This window comes from Diadema antillarum, unplaced genomic scaffold, assembly GCF_040938485.1.
Source record: "Diadema antillarum isolate AM-2024a unplaced genomic scaffold, OU_Dant_1.0 scf00000014, whole genome shotgun sequence".
Taxonomy (NCBI): Eukaryota; Metazoa; Echinodermata; class Echinoidea; order Diadematoida; family Diadematidae; genus Diadema; species Diadema antillarum.
This window is the reverse complement of record NW_027270903.1, coordinates 7947747-7969485: the sequence shown is the minus strand read 5'-3', so window position 1 is coordinate 7969485 and position 21739 is coordinate 7947747. Positions and strand designations below refer to the sequence as shown.

The following is a 21739-nucleotide window of genomic DNA, read 5'->3' as shown; positions in this document are numbered from 1 at the left end:
GTCATTCAAATTCGTAAATAGGCAACCTTGCTCCAAATAACTGCATTCAATCTAAAAGAAGTCCTGACTATAGTAAGTTTGGAGCCCTATGTCCGTCTTTTTTTATTTAGCTTTGAATATATTGAGATTTATTCTTATTTTGCAGTATAGGTCCACCTGTTCTTTCTAAAATGTGAACTCGGGCTTCACGAGAATGACTATACAGGCACATTAGGCACTGCACATACCCATAGGCCTACAGACATAGCGTAACAGGGAAGGTTGATTGATACCTAAAAAAAAAAGACTACATTGAAACTGATAACATGAACAGTGTATACGTCTTGTTTGTTGTTTATTGCTATAAGCCCATGATGACTGCAGATTTGTCGAATATTGAAATACAAGTCCATTGCTCAGTAAGCATTTTTAAGAATGTGAAAAGGAAAACACAATCTGTAAAACACACAACGAAAACACATGCACCTTGCTCTTTTCTTATAACTCAGGCGAGGTTTACAACCCACATCCATGAGTTTAACCATTTGGCCCGAATTCACGAAGGTGGTACAATTGAAACCATGGTCTAAACCATGGACAAAGACCGTAGTTTTTTATGGGGCGCCAAGTGTCGCATAGCCTATTTCGTTACGAAATCAATTCGTCGACAAAATGACCATTTCGTCGGCGTAATATCAACATTTCGTAAAGAAATGACTGATTTCGTAACGAAATAGGCCATGCAACACTTGGCGACCCATACAAATCTACGGTCTTTGTCCATGGTATAAACCATGGTTTCAATTATTGTACCACCTGGGTGAATTCGGGCCTTTGTGTGCCTTGAGTGCCGATCGACACAGAAAACCCCATAGCATTGTACACACTGTCCAAAGTCCCTAGCACAGACAGGGTTAATAGCTTTGATGTGTCACTAATGGAAGCCACAGACTGTGAGCCATATTTTGTACAGAAAAGCGATCCTTCGAAAAGGAAATAATTTTGTGTGTAACAGCTCTCACAAAACATTGTGTGATGACAGACGTCAAGGAAAGTCTACCTTATAATGTCCAGGGGCCCGTTTCATAAAACTTGTCATCAGTGAGAAGTTGTCATTGATGTGACAAGCTACTGAAATCCTTGCATCTAATTGGCTGAGAGCAAATTTGACGTAGAAATGTGGCAGTTGTCACTGATGACAAGTTTTATGAAACGGGCCCCAGGATAACTCCAACTGGATGAATAATTAGGACAACGAATAAGAAATTGAAGGAATGTAAATTAAGTTTGGTGAGATGCTTCCGCAATGTTGCGATATTGGCTACGATCACAAAAAAAAAAAAAAACAAAACAAAACTGTGCTAATTATAACGCCTAATCAAACGTCCTTTTGTGAACTCGTTGATGATCTATGACATAAGCTCTATGAAAATCTCTGAGATTTTAAAGAATTTATCAGCCTGGGCTTTACCACGATGACACTATATAGACATTGGGCTACGTGCCTGAATTTTGTCAGGGAAGAGACGTTTTGTATCAGTTCCTGGGCCTTACCATTACTTTGAATTATTTAGTCTGGTTTCCAGACCCTTTGCCAACTGGACTCCTGTTATAAAATGCGCCCTCCGCGGCGACGAAGCCGCTGCCCTTGCCGAAGACAACGAAAAATCCACATAAACCTGCTCCAGTTTTTGACGTTGAGGGCGTCAATATCCTGTATTGCAAAAATAGTACTAGCAGAGGGTCTGGAATCCAGACTATGAGTTACTCTGAGTGAAGCCAGTCTCTCCCTTTCTTTCTTTCTCTCTCTATCTCTCTCTCTCTCTCTCTCTCTCTCTCGCTTTAATTGCTTTAAACCCACTGCTGTTAACTCTGAATGCCATAAGTATAATGCAAACTTGCAGAGAAATCGAACTGACTTATTGATTTCGGTCATTATTTTTACCCTTGTAGCCCTGCACGAGAAATCCGAAATCAAAGCAAAACAAAACAAAATGAAATCGAATGTGATGTGTCAATTCAAAAAAAAAAAAATTAACATGATACGTCTAAATCCATCATTTAAGATTTAGAAATCGAAATTGATCAATTTATTTTAAGAGGTCAAGTAAAATGTTAATAATGATAAGAAATTATAATCATATTTCCTAGACAATCAAACATCACTTCTTTGAAATTATTTCTGTGCTCTGAGTATTGTTCGAACCTCCTTTTAAGACAAATGGTCAGTTTTGTCCGGTTTTTTTTTTTCCGATGATGAATCATTTTTTGAAATGTCTTTTGTTCATCTTTCTTTTACATTTCATTTCATGACCCTTATTTTTCCATTTAGAACTATAGTTATGCGAAATCATGGACAAAGCGCGATTGCAGGCTTGGGTCGGATCCAGGAATTCGGTAAAGGGGAGGCGCCTTTAGAGAATTAAAGGGAGGGGGCGCAGTGCCTCCTCCATTTTTTCTTTTTATTTCTTTTGTTTTAACAAAAATAACGAGAAGCGCATGCCCGGTCACGTGCTCCCCCGCTGGATCCGCCCCTGAAATACAAGGCTTTTGAAATGTTTGGATAATATATGCGCTTATATTGTTATGAAATAAGCTAGTAAACTTCAAACAAAGCCGTAACTATAGAATCAATTCAAGTTGTATTAAACGATGTATATGGGCCGTTGGAAGTGAAGAGGACTGTTTAAAATCTTATTTTGTATGTTGCATCCCCAAAAAGAAAAAAAAAGTCCTAAAAACAAACAAAAAAATCAACACTTGCTTCTTATGAAAAACAAAATAAAAAATAAAACTAAGAACAAAAGAAAAAAGTGCGCTGCAAATCGTCGGCGTTTTCACGAACCGACGCTATTTCGTTTTTGAGCGAAAATGCAGTTCTGAGAAAATCGCGTTTAAAGATCTCACAAGTTTTAGACAACGTTTTCAATGACTTTTCCTGTCTTGTGTGTGAAAATTTTGACAGGGTGATGAGAGTGGAAGTTGTTCTTCCTATCCATAGTGTAATTTTAGTGTGAATTCAAAAAAATTACGATATTTCTGTCTTCAAACTCACTGCGTCGGTTCGTAAATCCATCGTTTCTTGCGCGCACCATAGGTTATGTACTTAAGCGCGGGTCTCACGAACCGACGTAAGTTGTATTACGCCGGTTCGTGAGACCCGCGCTGTAGGGCCTGTACAATAGGTAACGTGCAATACGCGTGTATTTACGAACCGTCGCTATTTCATTTTCGTATGTGTTTACATACAAATACTATTAGGGCTATACCTGCTTATCAACAATAACCTTATTAATTGAAATTAATTGTCATGTAATGATTGTTGTGATGATTACAATACATTTAGTGATAATTAAGATGATAATACAAGCCAGTTTCTCTTAATTGTTCTAAAAAGAGTGTTGTCATTGTTTTCATCTTCATTTAGTACACGCATGTATTGTTATTATAGCTGTGGTTGATCGTTCCAAAGATTTCTTTGCCCCCCCCTTTTTTTGTGGATATATTATTATTTAACACTTTTGCATTTGGACATCTATCATTTGGTAATACATGTATTCGGTATACTGTGTTTCATATTTTTTACTTTTTACTGTTTTTTTTTTTTACTTAATTAACTTACTTTTTCATTTTTTCACATTATTTTTAATTCAAATTCAGTTCACTTCTTTCATAATAATTATGAATGTTTGTTCTAAGATGAAGGATACCGCTAAATCTTGGGAAAAAGACGTGCCAGTCAATAATAATTACTTGTATTTACTCATCTTTCATACTCATGCATGCACTCTGTTATTTCTTTCTCTGAAATAATATATTAATTTCTTTATTTCTTATTATTCCACATATTTGTGACATTTACTTTGTCACAATTTTTATCAGTGTCATTATTGTCATTTGGCTCGCATGCAAATTCACTCATAATTCCTCATTTTCCATCTTTCTCTTTCCTGCTCAACAGATTCTATGATAGCTGCACCTGATCATATAAAAACATAAACTCATCCTGCATGCACTCTTCGAAACTGATAAACTCCTAAAAATACATGAATATCGACACTATCAGAATTTCAAGCTTCATTTTAAATATATAATAATGGTCATGTTTTATTATTCCTTTTGCAGCAATATATTGAAGAGATACATTATGTAATCGAAGAAACATAGGTCCTCAATAGAATATCAAATTTGAATTATTCAGAGATGAGTAATGACAATGGGAAGGATAACAATTGTGGAAGAGTTCCATAAATCAATACATATCTAATGGCAAATGGAGATGGAATCAAGATTCAAGAATATGTGTAATTCAAGTTCATTATTATATCAGTTCTTGTGTGTTCACAAAAAGAGGAACACAGTTCGAACATGCACACCAAATCTTACATCGTACATTTACATCTATAGAGTGCGGACGGAACATATACAAGAGAAAGAATAACATTCTCAAATTAATATATCAAGCATAACTACATGTATGTATATGACCACACAAAGATGTTGCTGCATGTGCATGAAGCTTGAGAGTGCTGCAACACCCATATGCTCAGATAAAAACTTGATGTATATCATACAAAAGAGAAGAGGTACTGCATGTACATGTAGTTACACTATTCACAGGACAGTAGAGAAAAAGCACGAGAGAGAGAGGGAAATGGGTGTCTAAAATAGGTCGATGTAAGGAGTGCCAAGCCAATTAAGTCTCTAATAGAAGTCATACATATATAAGGAAACAAATTAATCACAACATAAATGATCATGCTCATGTTAACCAATAATTAGCATCTAAAAATGTGTGTAGAAAGCCCATAATATCAGCCTTTCGCCCCGAAGGCTTGTTACATATGAGAAAAGGGAAATTTTGGCCGACCCCCCCCCTCCCTGTGAATCCTTAATCCACCAGTACTATAAACACATTCTGAGAATGTGTTTTAGTACATGTACTAGCAAATTCACAAGAGGGTTGGGGAAATTCAGCCAAAATTGTGTGTGGCTAAAATAATTAAAAAGAAAGGTCATCAGCAAAACTACGGGGTGGATGCAGACGAATTTTCATGTGATGACTAAAAAATATGCAGCTAAAGGAAAAAAAAAAAGACGGCGGAGAGGGGCCAAGGCTAATTTGACTCCCCTCCCCACTGGCGTAGCCAGGGGGGGGCGATGGGGGCGGTCGCCCCCCCTAAGATTTGGACCGGGGATTTGGGAGGCGGAAAAAAAAATGCGTGTATACTGTATGCATGCACATACATTTCATTCAAAGTGTGCACCAGATCGTTGAATTTCAATTCAAAATATGCAAAATCTCTCGTGCTTGGGAGGGGGTATCCCCCTCCCAAACCCTCCCCCTCTGTGCCTCTTTCCCTAGCTAAGTACACTTTTTAGATTTACAAAAAATTCTGAATAATTCTGAGTGCACAAGACTTATCACTTATATTCCGAAAACTGAAGGTTCCCTCATGTATAAGGGGAATTTCCCCTTTTAATCGACCCTTTCCTCCCTCAGCCCCCCCCCCCAATCAGGTGTTTTCTTTTTTTTTTTGTGGTGATTTCCCAAATGTTGATTCCATCAAATATGCGTATACGAGATATCTCAATTTCAACCTTAAAAAGATAAAAGCTCCATGGGAAGGGAAGGGTGGAGTTAACACTCGCCCACGCCTTCTCCTGTGGCTATACCCAGATCGCTTTATTTCAATTCTAAAAACGCAAAAGCTCCGCGAGCGGGAAGAGGAATCCCCCTTCCCCTAAGCTCTACCTCACTAGACTTTATACATACGCACAGATGGTGCACATTCGGAATAAGAGCTAAATTCCGTGATTTTAACACTTCGATGAAAAAGTATCGCACCAAAAATTTGCACCAGATCGCTGAATTTCAGGTCTGAAAACGCAAAATCACCTTCGTGTGGGAGGGGATATGCCCCTATCTACACCCTCGTGTGCATGCTTTTTCTGTTTGATTGCTGAACAGACAGCGTTCATGATACTCAGTGTAAGAATTAGTACAAGAAGACTAGTGTATTCATATTATACCATTTTATAGGCAAATTGTTCAATAATAATCTACACTAAAATATACTGCAACCTTAAACAAGTAGGACTGTTTCAACTCGTTAAAACACGCAAAAACATGCATCAAATTGCACCATTTGCAACATCAAAATGCAAAAAGTTCTCACCGTGGGAGGGGGGACACCCCCCTCCCACACCCTCCCCTACCCCCTCGCTCGCTCCGCTCGCTCGGGTTTAGTCGCGTTCATGATATTCAGTGAAAAGAATTGATACAAGAAGTGTATCTAAATTATACCATTTTATAGGCAAATTGTTCAATAATAATCTACACTAAAATATACTGCAACCTTAAACAAGTGGGACTGTTTCAACTCGTTAAAACACGCAAAAACATGCATCAAATTGCACCATTTGCAACATCAAAATGCAAAAAGTTCTCACCGTGGGAGGGGGGATACCCCCCTCCCACACCCTCCCCTACCCCCTCGCTCGGGTTCAGTCGTGTTCATGATATTCAATGAAAAGAATTGATACAAGAAGTGTATTTGAATTATACCATTTTATAGGCAAATTGTTCAATAATAATCTACACTAAAATATACTGCTACCTTAAACAAGTGGGACTGTTTCACGTCGATAAAACGCGCAAAAACATGCATCAAATTGCACCATTTGCAACATCAAAATGCAAAAAGTTCTCACCGTGGGAGGGGGGACACCCCCCTCACACACCCTCCCCTACCCCCTCGCTCGCTCCGCTCGCTTGGGTTTAGTCGCGTTCATGATATTCAGTGAAAAGAATTGATACAAGAAGTGTATCTAAAATTATACCATTTTATAGGCAAATTGTTCAATAATAATCTACACTAAAATATACTGCAACCTTAAACAAGTGGGACTGTTTCCAACTCGTTAAAACACGCAAAAACATGCATCAAATTGCACCATTTGCAACATCAAAATGCAAAAAGTTCTCACCGTGGGAGGGGGGACACCCCCCTCCCACACCCTCCCCTACCCCCTCGCTCGGGTTCAGTCGTGTTCATGATATTCAATGAAAAGAATTGATACAAGAAGTGTATTTGAATTATACCATTTTATAGGCAAATTGTTCAATAATAATCTACACTAAAATATACTGCTACCTTAAACAAGTGGGACTGTTTCACGTCGATAAAACGCGCAAAAACATGCATCAAATTGCACCATTTGCAACATCAAAATGCAAAAAGTTCCTACCGTGGGAGGGGGGACACCCCCCTCCCACACCCTCCCCTCCCCCCTCGCTCGCTCCGCTCGCTCGGGTTCAGTCGTGTTCATGATATTCAATGAAAAGAATTGATACAAGAAGTGTATTTGAATTATACCATTTTATAGGCAAATTGTTCAATAATAATCTACATCAAAATAAACTGCTACCATAAACAAGTGGGACTGTTTCACGTCGATAAAACGCGCAAAATCATGCATCAAACTGCACAATTTGCAACATCAAAATGCAAAAAGTTCTTACTGTGGGAGGGGGGACACCCCCCTCCCACACCCTCCCCTACCCCCTCGCTCGCTCCGCTCGCTCGGGTTCAGTCGCGTTCATGATATTCAGTAAAAAGAATTAATATAAGAAGTGAATCTAAAATATATACCATTTTATAGGCAAATTGTTCAATAATAATCTACATCAAAATGAACTGCCACCATAAACAAGTGGGACTGTTTCACGTCGATAAAACGCGCAAAAACATACATCAAATTGCACCATTTACAACATCCAAATGCAAAAAGTTCTTACCGTGGGAGGGGGGACACCCCCCTCCCACACCCTCCCCCCCCCCCCCTCGCTCGCTCCGCTCGCTCGGGCTCGGTCGCTTCGCTCCCTCGCAGACTAACCGCCCCCCCTAAGATGAAATCCTGGCTACGCCGTTGCCCCTCCCCCCCCCACCAAAAAACAAACAAACAAACAAACACCACTGTTTTACAGCACCTTTAAAGGACTCTTAATTTTTTGTTTGTTAAAAACAAACGTCTCGAAGTAAAGAATTCCATATTGTAGGCGAAATGTAGACCGATACAGTGTATAAAGTGTACATCCCAAGCTATTAAAGAAAAAAAAAACAGATTATGAATATCATTTAAAGTAAGAATTTCAGTGTGTTTAATCATCTTTAGTTGAGTTGCAAATGACATGTACATATTTAATAAGAGCAGTAAACTTCGAAGCGCCCCCAAGCCCTTCTATACTTAATTATTCATGTGTAAAGGTAGCGCCAGGGCACTCCGGTGGTCTAGTGGTTATGACGCTGGTCTAGTAATCCAGAGGTCGTGGTTCGAATCCTGCTTGGGCTGCCTGTGATTTTTTTTTTTTTTTTTCACAGCAGCCTACAAACTGCACACTGCAGTTGCGTGCGTTACTACGGATGGAGACAAATGAATAATCTATTATTTTAATATACGATGTTTGACATCCTTATTGCAATCACTTTCTTTAATTGTAAATTTACAGACATAATGAATTATTATTAAAAGAAATCAAATTTCTGTATTTTGTTGTGAGTTTGCATGGGAACATACACGTATCATAATTTACAATTTTAGTTAGATAAAGAACATCTTATAACAGAACTGTCTAGTGATGGTTGAATAATTATGTCAATTTGTTATAAGTCCTATCATTTACATGGAGTGCATGTTCCCATGTTTATAAGAATCATACGTGACACATTCAAAGTGGGTTGAAGACAACAAAATAATAAATAAAAGAATAAAGGAGAATAGAACTTAATCTGATTACAGCATCATCTAAATATTGCCAATGTGCACTTAGAAATCTATCAAGATTTATCACAAGGTTATGATTACCACACAAAACCTTCAAGATTTATTATCATGAAATACATACCAATGAACACTTAAAAAAATCTAACATTCCATATCCACATGAAGCTTTCCTTGATATAAATGTCTCTCTGTAGTGTTATTAAAGTGTAGCAAAATTGTAATTACGACATCACAGAATGGAATGCCTTGTTTTCACCTTCAATCTTAGGATCTCCTTTCATGTTTCCACTTTACAATCACATTTCACTGTAGATATACCGTCCTTATGTTGTCGCCCTTCATCCCAATTTCTCCCTTCTATCCTATCTGTAGATTGTCTTCTTTCCTAAGCCATTGTATTCACATTCCTTGATGATCAGCACGATGCTGTACTTTTTTCTTCTTCTCTGAAACAGTCCAGCTCTTCGCTACTGCATGGCATCAGTCATCTGAAAGAAAAGACAGAAATTAAGAACTTTCAATTAAAATCAAACATCATGATACAAGATACAACTTTCATTTTGAGAAAAAGAAATCAGCCAACTAAACTGTAGTTGAAATTATTTTGCTCTATTTATATTAAACATAAAACAAAACGGTATACAGGATCAAAGAATGTCAAAAAAATACTGCTGTTTTTGATGCATATTCAAATTGTCTCGCCTTTTACATATTTTAATGATGCAAGATCTTATGTCTAGCACTTAGTAAGTCTCATGTAGAATTTAAATTATTATTCACATGAATAAATCTGCATGTCCTTGTAAACAAGGCATTGCTTTGAAAAAGCTGAATATTACTAATTGCATTTGGGAAAGAGTCTACGACAATCAAACTTGTTTATTATCAGAGACTTTAACATCTTAATTAGACCTAGACTCTACATTACCATTGTATTCACATCCGTTGGTGATGTACACGACCCTGTACTTTTCCTTTTCTTTTCTGAGACAGTCCAGTTCTTCGCTACTACATGGCACCAGTCATCTGAAAGAAAAGAAAGAAATTAAGAACTTTTGATTAAAATCAAACATCATGGCACAAGATACAACTTTAATTTTGAGAAGAAAAAAAAATCAGCCAACAAAACTGAAGTTGAAATTATTTTGCTCTATTTATATTAAACATAAAACAAAATGGTAGGCCTATGCAGGATCAAAGAATGTCAAAAAATGCTGCTGTTCGTATTTGATGCATATTCAAATTGTCTCGTCATTTACACATTTTACTGATGCAAGATATTATGTTTAGCACTTGGTATGTCTTATGTAGAAATTGAATTATCATTCACATGAATATAAATCTACATGTATTTGTAAACAAGGCATTGCATTGAAATAGCTGAATATTACTACATGTACCTGCATTTGGGAAACAGACTATGACAATCAAACCTGTTTCTTATCAGAGACTGTAACATCTTAATTAGACCTAGACTCTACATTATCATTCAGCTTTTAAAGGTATTAACGATTCACCTATAAAACACTGGCATTGTCATGTGCATCATATTTCTTTGATACTGCACATATTTTCATGAAGTCTGCACAAGAATGCCAATGAAATACGTCTGCTGTTTGGTATTTATGAGAAAAAAAATCACTAACCCGGAAGTCCTTGGCCTTAGGAATAACACGTGGCGAGTTAGTAGGAATTGACGTTAAAATAGAATAAGAATAGATCTACTAAATAGGCCTTTGCCTCATGAATGTCTGGTCTAATTATAGACTAAGTAAAGTCTAGACCTTTCACTTTTAAGTTACCAGTGGTTCACAAAATTTATATTATAGATCTAGACTACATCTAGATATAGACATCTAATACTATTAGATCTTGGCAACTTTTGTCTTTGTGACACGAAATTAACACGTCACGGATGATATTGCGGCGATATCCAACAGGATGACAGTACCACTATTACTGACTCAGTAAGTTGACATAGATAACTAACATCAACTTGTTAACGTACGTTAGAGATGGCACCATATACAATAACCGGTGACACTGACACTGACAGATCTAAAGACTACGTTTAGACTAACGTTAAAGAGTTAGACTCGCCATCTCAGTAAGTCGGCCAAAGACAAAGTCAATACAGGGCTAAGTCAGTGTTACTGTTATGTTAGGCCTAACAAATGTTAACGGTTACTCGGTTAGGTTAGGTTTACCAGGACTCAAGAGTCCTGGTTAAATCAGTCGAGGGACATTTCTTAGAAGTCCTTCGATTCCAAGAATAAAAAGGGTGAAAGAACAAAGGGAAAAAAGGAAAGAAGAAAGGACAAAAGATTATGTATGGATGCTGTGGAAATCGACAGCGCTACTGTATCACTATCAATCACGCATGAATATGTAAACGCCATTTGGTTGGGCCGCATTCACAAGTTTTAGGGAAAAAAAGCCCCACCGCTGTGCTTCAAAGGTACTCCACTCGAACTAACGTTAGACATAATGTCACATATCTACACACAGTACGGTACTAGGGCTGAATTCACAAGTATACTATAACACTGCACTGTACAGGAAAGCCACCTAACCTGTAGAGTACTACTCGTAGTGTTTAGGTAGTATCACTAGACCACATACTGTCATAGATGACATCTACACCAACGCTGCACACTGGCACTGGTCCGACGGTCCCTGACCAGGAAAAATCACTGTTGGACACTGACCAGTAACTTTTTCAGGAATGGACAAGTAAAAATTGGGGGAAAAAATGGGTGGACTCTACCTACTATTACCACTAAAGTTAGTCTAGATGTAGATCTAGAGCTAGACTATAGACTCTGTGTTAATTTGACTTGGTCTTAGACTTCAGCTGATCTTAGTTTTAGTAACTGGCATTACAAGTAAAGTCTTAACTTAGACTTAATAGTTAAACTTGAAAGTTAAAGTCTAACATGTCTAACTTTATTCTTTACTCTTCCTTTGAGTTTTACTTTTAGACTTTTTACTTTTTTTTCGTTTAGTAGGCCTACTTTGTCAATCTCATGATTTCATTTTCAACTCAAGTCAAGGCATAGCCATGAGTGTCTTCGAGACTTTGACATCTTGCATGTCTTGCACACAGACGTTACGACTACAGTACTCAGTAGTCTCAGAAGTAACGACATAAGTTGAAAAGAAACTATAAATAATATGATTTGGGATCTAATTTGAAATTGGATGGCGTTTACAGACTAGGCTTCATAAGCATCACGCGATTGAATACATGGGACTACACTCTACCGCAATTAATTGTTATGGTAGTCCAACTGAAACTGTTATTTTGAGCATGATTTTAATAGGATTATAGCTTACCATTCACTTCACTCGTGGACAGTGGGCTGGCTTAGGTCGTCATTCATCTTTCAGATGGTTTGGTTCTCACTCTGAGATCTGGATTAGGGCCAAAACCTAATTCTAGGCCAGTAAGTTGAACAAAGCTCAAAATAATGCAACTGCGACGGTTCGTAAAACCCGCATTGCTCTTCACCCTAGCAATTCGGGTTTCACGAACCGGCGTATCTTTACTGCGTCGGTTCGTGAAACCCCTTTTTCTCAATTTCTCGATATTTCGAGTACCGTCGTTTTTTTCTTTCTTTGATAAAATTAAGAATAATTAATTTTGTGATCTAAAATTTTGGGATTTGGTAGAGTTTTGAAAGCACTTTCATTTGGTACCAATATCTCGATTTTGAAAATTTTGACCAAAATCGAAATAGCGTCAGTTCGTGAAAACGCCGACGAAATGTGCCACATTAAAGGGCGAGTCTACCTTTATGGACATGTGGAATGAGTGAATGCAGCAATACTAGCAGAACACATCAGTGAGAGTTTGAGGAATTGCGGACATTCCGTTCAAAAGTTATGAATTTTTGAAGTTTCTACTTAGTTGCTGCTGGATGAGAAGACTACTACAGATTGTGATGTCACATGTGTAAAACGATGTAAAGAAAGTATAAAGAAAATTAAACTTATTTCCATTTTCTCGCATTGCAAAAGAACGCTTGACTTGCCTCTTTCGGAAGGAAAGGGGAATAATATTACCCTTAACATACGTCAGTGACAACTCAAGAAGTCGGTATGTCTACTTTCCTTTTGTACATAAGTGATGTTTTGAACAAATAAATGTGTATCTTGTAACCCCCAAATAATCTCCAATATCTACACAACTAGGCTGTCATATCGTAGAATGCCTTCACGGATATTACAGATGGTTGTGTACAAAATGAGTGGATGGATAGCATGTACAATATTCTACATGGCTGTAATCACATGTTCTATATCCTAACACATAGATACGTACATACATACTACTATGTTTATTATGCATAAGTATATCTATACCTATATCTAATACACAGGACTATATTATGTAATCGTTATGAGTATACATGGATAATTTAATTGATGTGTCTATGTGTGCTTCTGAGTATTAAAAGAGAGATATTAAAGATATAGACAGTCCCATTGTGGGAGTCATCAAAGGTTAATACTGTGTGACAAATTTGCATGTTTGATTAACCGATCGAATCCCACAGGGAAGGATACCATCAGATCTGACGCGCGTACGCCGTTTGGCATTAACAGGACGATGTGTGATCTATCTTGGGTGAGAAAGTCCAAGGGTTAACCTTTTGACGTGTGTCAAAAGCGAACTGTTGGACACGTCAACGTAGGATGACAGTCTAATGGTATAATTGCGAGTGGGCTACCGTTCGCTATCGGAAGCTACCAGAGGATACGGGAAACTTACATCCGATAGAGGTACACCTATCCCCTAAGCGAGGTATATCCAAGTGGAGAACAAATGGCATTGTTTAGCACAACTATGACTGGACCTATACTGGTAGCTAAGGTGTGTGTAACCAGCCACGTTATTCTGTTCGTTCTGCTTGTTGCATTTTGGAGGCTTGGCTTAAGGGAGGCCAATTTCGCCATCTTTGGAAAATCGGTGGAATAAGAATTTGTCATCCCGGTTTCCTCAGTTTCAATGAGTGAACTGGAAGAAATATCGCGTTCGTTTCAAAGGATATCTTAGCGACTAACGCGTAATATTTTCGTCTCTTTTTTTTTTGTGTGCCTTATGACCATAGCGCGGTGTGGCGTAACTACAGACATGTACATTGGCCGTGGCGAATGACGAAAATCTATGAATTCGCGGTATCATCAACAGAAATTGAACATCTGTGGACTTCTTGGGAATTTCTCCAACTTGAGAGGCAGTCTTGGAGATTCAGCAATCTTAATGGAGTATTGCCTTCCTAACTGATTGGCTATCTCAACATCGTTCAACGTTCGCAGCATCGATTGCAAAGTTTTGTCAAATGGTGCACGCTAATGGTGTTCTCCGGAGTGGTAGACATACGTTCTGTTCCTGTACAAGCCCGCTTGTTCAGACATAGATAAAGTGGACGCTGCCGATTAACCTCTACGGTGTATTTGGTCTTTTCTTCGCTCCGAAACTGTCAGCATTTATTCCACCTGCTTAAGTCCACCGTTGGCTGTATGTTTGTGTCAGCCCTGCCAGTGTTTCTTTCAGACGACTTTGGATAGCTTGGATTGAACGTCATTTTCCCCTTCAAATATCACCATTCTGACAAAGATTTAATTTCTCAGATCTCTTATCTGAACTCCATGAGAGAAATAACAGCAGAAAGGGAGAAAGAAAGAAGGAAGATTTCTATAAGTGTGTTTGGCGCATCTGATCAGAGAGAACACTAAGACCGCGTGAACGACGCTCGATTTAATAACGGCTGGTCTTATCACACCACGAGACGAGTTTATGATAGTCATCGTGTGTGTGAGTCTATATTGATGTATGTCTGTTGGTGCGTATGTATGTGCAGCTGGAAGGAGTCTTAGGTTCGTTGAGAGGCTAGTGGATGGTTGACTGTACACAGTCTCTCGTCTGATTGCTCCTGGCATATTGTGAAACCCATCTCCCGTGGAGAAAGGGGCCGTGGGTTGCGAAGCACTTTCTAAGGTGAAATTCGAAAGGGCTTTGAACTTCGAAGTTTCTCCTTCAACAGAAAAAAGGACAGCCATATCGACGAAAGCAAAAACACAATATTCCAACGCCCGTCTCCGGATGTTTATGTAGTCATCTTAAAGGAGTACAACACGAGTCTTGAGATTCGTATCAATTTTTGCCAGAGAGGGAGAGTATTTAGGGCTCTGAGTAAATTTTCAGATTTGTGAGATATCGGGACGCATCTCATCAGGGACACTATACCTTTACTGTCTCGGGATTTATCTACGGCGTCAGTCAGTAAGAAGCGCCCTATTAGAATGGCACTGCGTAACCTTTGTTGTGACGTCACGTTTCTGTCCTGCCTCATCGTCTTCTTAAGTCCACCGGTACTGGAAGGGGCGAGATCACGTGGTCGCATCGACGAGTCACGTGAGTACCCGCTATGAAATAAGCGTGATCTGTTTCAAACCTTTTTGATGGCATATTCTAATACTGAACAGACAAATCGTTTAATTTCAACAGCTATTCTTGCGAATAAATTCTATGAACTTCTGTTTGAATGCTCATCAGTTAAAAAACAGGTGCAAGCATTGCAAAGTGTGGCTTAATATGAAAACAAATAAGAACAAGTGACAACCTAATGATAGAGAATTAAAGAAAAATGAAGAATATAGAGATAATGTGGTAAGAGAGAAACGGGAAAAAAGGAAGAGAAAGATGAACAAAAGAAGATCAAAACTTGAAAGACTAAACCGGGAAAGGAAAATAAGCTAAAGTGGAAAACAAAAATTAATGGAAAAGGAAACAAGAAAGAGACTTGTAATCAATCTCGGTGGAAATAGACAGAGAGAGAGAGAGAGAGAGAGAAAGAGAGAGAAAGAAAAGTAAGCTGGATCGATGGATAGATGTTTGGGTGTGAGGGTACGACAAGCGGAGGCTCGTGTTACGCACTTGCATCAATGCAATCCCGCATATTTACGAAGCCGCCAAAGATCGCATCGTGAGGGAAACTTTCCAATGGTGCGCATCATAAAATGCATTTTATGGTAGCACAGATGTTTTACACACACGGCTACCTTAACACATCCTTGTTTTTGTTCTTGTTCTTTTTTAAACCAGTGAGGGCGGACTTCAGACAGGCGTGATTAATAATCAGAGAACGGAAACAAATTACGCTTAGGATCACACGCACACGAACTCGCACACACTAGACAGGTCACGTACCATCGAAAGGACATTATATGAACACCTCGTGCACATGAATAAAAAATATTATCTGTTGCTAATTTTCCTGTACATTATATTTATTTCCGCATGTATCAATTTTCTTTCCTTTCAACAACACCTGCAATGACAATACGTCAAGCTCGGCTTACAATGGTTGATTTTACAATTGGTAATTTCCCCTCCCGCATATCAGCAATAGTGTTCAATTTACCTGGAATTGCAACGAAATTTCCACTTTTTTTTCTTTCTTGGCATTGCGGAGATATGCTTAATATTTCAAGCTGCCTCATTCATATCGAATTACAGTGAGTACGTAGTTAATATTCAGCAAATTATTGTAGGTCTATAAAAAAAAACAGAAACAAACAAAAATAAGGTATCTTAGCTCTACCAACTATCAATGAACACAAGGGCGACATCATAGTACCTTTACATAAAAAAACTGTTATAATTTGTGATGAATGAATTATCACAGGAGACTACCTCTTTTCCAAGCAATCCTTTTTTTGTCATTGTTTTTGCCTACTACTTTCTGTGGAAAAAATAAATGAATAAACGTTTGAATGCATGCCTGAAATTTTCCTGAAACTCTCTGTAAACTAGACAGAATTGTGAGAATCTCTGGCAGCTGGAATGTGACATGTGCAGTGAATGTTTCCTCTACTTTCTTATAGGCCTCACTCGTCCCAACATTGACAATAGTGATGAACTCCATCAGTACCAATGGTAACTCTTGTCCGTGCAATGACAAAGGCGCGCAAAGATCTTGGGTGGGACAGAGTAAATCAAATATACACTACACACACTATGGAAGTGTATGCCAAGATATGTGTATTGTGTGTGTGTGGGGGGGGGGGGGGAGATGGCGGGGTTACGGGGTAAACTTGAGTTGAAATTCTAATCTTAATAGTTGAGTGATGAAAGCTAGGAATGTCTCTGAAATGAAATGAAATGAAATGAAATGAAGTGAAATGAACATTAAACCGTAATTTACATTACGGCGTGTTGATCTCATGACCATTCATCGTTCGTGCTTTGTACGGTATAATGGAAGAGCCCTATGTCAATGAATACAGTTTGATTCAACGTCACAGATAAGTTGGCGGACGAATTGTGAAGAAAGTTTAATGACTAATTGTTAAGTTTCCAAATAGTAGCTTATTTTTTTTTGTCTGACTCTGTCGCACTCAAAGCCATCAATTGTTTGTGTGTATGTGTGTGTGTGTGTGTGTGTAAACAAGTTAATAAAGTTTATAAACCGACATTATTCTACTGACAAACAGACAGCTGCACACTGAACTCTTCAACTGGAGATACCGGGCATACTTCGGTTAGTATACCTCCCCTCGGCTGCTGCAGCTTGGCTGGGATACTGGGTATATGACAGATGATAAGAATCTCGGGGCAAAAGCGGAAGCTGCAACGCCTATTTTAGTGATTTTCAAGGTTCCATTCGGGTCTTTCCGCTCCTTTGTGAAGAAGGATGGTGGAGCGATCGGAAAGTGGAAGGAAGGAGGTGTTTTGTTTTGGTCCACTGGTAGATTTCAGCCGCCACAGGTCTGAATCCCCCTCGGACATTGTCGGACGGACGGAGGAAGCTTGGACATTGCAGCTCTTTCTGAATTGGCCAAATTTCTTGTAGCTTTTTAATCAAACATGTGGACTCACCTAACGCCAACAAATTACTAAAACAATTTGACAATAAAAATAAAAAAACACATCGTTACATGAGCATATATCATATATATAGGCCTATAAGAAAACAATGTCTGGAGATCACAAAGAAGAAAGAAATCGAAATTCAAATTCAAATTCAAATTTTTCATATATCTCATAAGACTTTTTAATGACATATATGTATATACATAAATATAATCTCATAAAAATCGCAGCCTTTAGAGATGATATGTCTACAAAGATAAACGACTTTACATATGGTATTTTACAAATGAAGTGTTTGAAACCAAAAAGAGATAAAACGCACTTCAGATAGTTTCAAGTAAGGCCATTATCAAATAGAGAACAATAAAATCTTTTTAATGATACGGCCGGCAATCGTTACAAAACAAAATCCTCATATATATCAATGATATTATTTGTTTTTCAGCAACTTCAATATCAAATACCTCGAGTTGATAGGAATGGATATATATTTCTTTCCTTTAAACACACACACACACACACACACACACACACACACACACTTTCTCTCTCTCTCTCTCTCTCTCTCTCTCTCTATATATATATATATATATATATATATATATACATATCACACACACACACACACACGCACACACACACACATACACACACATGCGTTGTAAAGTCTAATCCTATGATTATACCTACATCATATGAAGAGAGTGTCGGTCTGGTTTCCAAATCATTCTAGACAGGAAATCCAGCCACTGACACTGATTCGTCTGTCAAAACTTTCTTCAAGAAAAGGAGAGAGGTAGGCCGAGAATAGGGACAGGAAAACACACCGAATGTTTCAAATAACATGTGTGTGTGTGTGTGTGTGTGTGTGTGTGTGTGTGTGTGTGTGTTTGTGTGTGTGTGTTTTCTTCTTTACTCCAATGTAGAGTGTCAGGAGTGTAGCGCGCGAAACCGTCTCAGCTGACAGGTTTTTGCCATCAACATGCGCTGTCGAAAGCGTGGCACTTTACGCATGCGCAATTCACGTTATACATGCTTCTACATTATATTTAAATAAAACATGTTGAATATTAAATCGTTTGCATTGTTCAACCATTCTGTAACCATATTTTCATATTCTCTTTAAATTACGAAAATTTTGCGGGGAAATGCATTTACTCTAATAGACAAAGTTCATCATACGACAATTTGGTATCACCAGTTATTAAAATCCTTGGTGTTTTCCCCCTTTTTAGTCTTACTCCTATGCTGTCCTTCGCCAATGTTTTATATTCTACATATCAAAAAAGAAATCAGTGAAGTAAAAAATGTACAGTGAAACAGGGAAAATTTGATTGGTTAAACTACACAGATTTAGTGTTTATCTGAAAATAGATTTCCGTTTAGCTATAGAAACATTGACACACATCAAGTTGGTGTGCTTCATAGTTAGGCTGTATGTGAATGTTTCCAAGTCTCATTGAATTTGTGTATTTAATCTGATGCTTTACTTTGAGTATTCTGAATTCGACCCTGAATCTCCGTGTTGTAGGCCTGGATGGATTCAACTCTATAAAGGGGACCACATTTGACACGGTACATACAGAAATACTTCTGTGTTTATGATGATCAATACAGTGAATTGAATTGAATTGAATTTTCTGGAAACCTTGTAAAATACTCAATCATTTCATTTGGCTGCCGTTATTCGAAAGAAAAAGAAAAAACAATCAAAACAAAATAGTAGGAAGAAAGTTTCATTTTAGCTTTAATCTCACTATTCCTGTAGAACACATCTCCTTCCCCATTCTTTCTCAATGTTTCCACTCGTCAGAGACATAACCTGCTTAAGGCGTTATGAACATTCATAGTGCTGAGAGTAGACCATCTCCTAACAGCCCGTACCTTCATTGCCATTTGTATTTAGTAGAATCCTAACCACGTGATAAGTGAAATGAATTACTAGTAATCGTCGGCATCTGTCTGCTGTGGAAAAGTCATTCGTTGTATCCTCAACTTTTCCCCCTATTTTTTTTTTTTTTTGTTTACGAGGTATTTATCGATTCTTCTTCTTTCCTTTTTTTTTGGGGGGGGGGGATAAAGATAAAGTGAAGCGTTTTATCGCAAAACGAGCTAAGTCCATTGTTATTAAGTTGAGATATTTGTGATTATAGGTGCTACAAACAAAGAAAATAATGAGAAAAGACAGGATATTTTAGTCATTAAACTTCTAGAATATTCTTTGTATAATGTTAAGTTGTTACGGGTGAAATGTTTAATTTTGCTCTATCTGATGCTGAACTTACTTTGAAATGTTTAAAAATGGCGCTTAGCCCATTTTGCAATAAAACTCTTCAAGTCAATATCCCGTTTCCTGGATACTTTGTATATTCCATTCCCCATTGCAAAATTGTCATATACTCAGAAATGGTGTAAAGTAGAAACGTTATGGATTGCAACAAGCAAATCCCTTTCCTGCTACATCCTTGACGAGCAGCGCTTGTAGTCTTTCTTACAGCCGCCTGCTGTAAAAACGAGCTGAGCGAGCACGGGTTATAGGCCTTCTTGTTACACTCAGCAAACATAATCCGCTGGCTTGCTAACGTTTCATACTTGATTTTTCGGGTCTAGGGAAATTACCCCATGTGCAATTACCCCGGACCCTTCCTCTGGCCCTAATCATAATCCTAATCCTGAACCTAATCTTAACCCTAACCCTAACGCAAACCCCTAACCCTAAACCAAACCCTAACCCTAATATGATTTACTCTAACCTTACCACTGATCAGTATTTAGCCGGGTGGGGGTGGGGGGTGGGGGTGAGGGTTTTACCCTCAGGGGGTAATTGCCCGGAAACGGATTTCTCCCCTCTGACATTAGCAAGAGGTTTATTGAAGAAGGCTACGGTATTCGAGGGCTGAAACCTCAAAATCTCTATCATATGTGATTAAAAAAAGAAAGGAAGTCGCTGAAGTGATAGTGGTATATCAGCGGTTAACCGATTTAACAAGTGGGAAGTGGAATGCAGATAGACCCGGAAGAGAAAGCGGCATTGAACCGGATGTAATATGTTCCAAGCCGCGTCAATGGTTTTGCTAATTTGCACACAATGTATACAAAATGGTCGGAAATGACGTAATTAGGAAGGAAGATGCAACCCGTTTACTCTTCCAGCATCCGATCATTATTTAACCTCTCAAATCCGCCATTAACTTCAACTTTCTAGAAATAACCCATGGAATCGACATTGATACGATCCTCATTTTAGTGATTATACCATGAACTTTAAAATCTCTATTGAGAAAAAAAAATCCCTCCATATATTGATAAACTCAGAAGACATTTTCACGCCGACATCTTTGACATGTCTAGCGTTAGGGCCTATGAATTCATTGGTACCATCAATTAACATTAACGATTTTGGTCACTTCAGTAGGCCTATGTGGCAAGAACCTCCGTCGCAAAAATCAGACAACTTGTGAAACCATTACTTTCAGACTACAGCAACGATAATGATATTTTCACCATTCTGGTACCTCTTCATGACAACAACTTCTCGTTAAAGTAAAATTTGGCGTTGAATGAAGCACCACTGTTATGTTGGTTCGTATCAGTGAAATATCGGTGTCTTAAAAAGATACTGTATAATAATAAGACAAATTGAATGGCAGGAAATTGAATAAAATCAATACTACGTAAACTTTACGGTATCAAAACAGTTATTTGACCCACCACCCAAATCCGTTACCTAGGCCCTATACTAGCAAAGCCGTTGTTACTTTCTTAATTACGCAACCGACGTCAAAATAGAATTTTGCTTTGACCAGCGTTAATGATACTGCCATGGGGCATTTTATATGAACGATTTATAATTGATCGTTCGAAAGGAAACGAAAGTCTATTAGAGGACTGAAACACATACGACCTTGACACGAGGTATGCAAAATGTTTACTTGTTTTTCCTTTGTTTAGCTTTTTGTTGTTTTGGTAAGAGAGGAAGTGATAATGAATAACAATTTAGTACAAAACAAATGAGAAAGTGCACAGGTGAAGTTTACAGTGTTGTGTGGTCATGACTGCGCTTTTCTGAGTTTATTTCCACAGAAATCAATA

General features: G+C 38.1%; 1 protein-coding gene across 2 annotated transcripts in view; it reads left to right on the top strand.

Annotated features, from left to right (window-relative positions):
* The first annotated feature begins 13575 nt into the window (after positions 1-13575).
* The window catches only part of LOC139723455 (WAP, Kazal, immunoglobulin, Kunitz and NTR domain-containing protein 1-like), a 33070-nt gene continuing 24906 nt past the window's right edge, over positions 13576-21739 (top strand). For both annotated transcript variants that reach the window (XM_071634709.1, XM_071634701.1), the window contains exon 1: positions 13576-15187. In XM_071634709.1, coding sequence (XP_071490810.1) covers positions 15076-15187 — 112 coding nt within the window. In that variant the 5' untranslated portion in view covers positions 13576-15075. The remainder of the gene's footprint in view (positions 15188-21739) is intronic.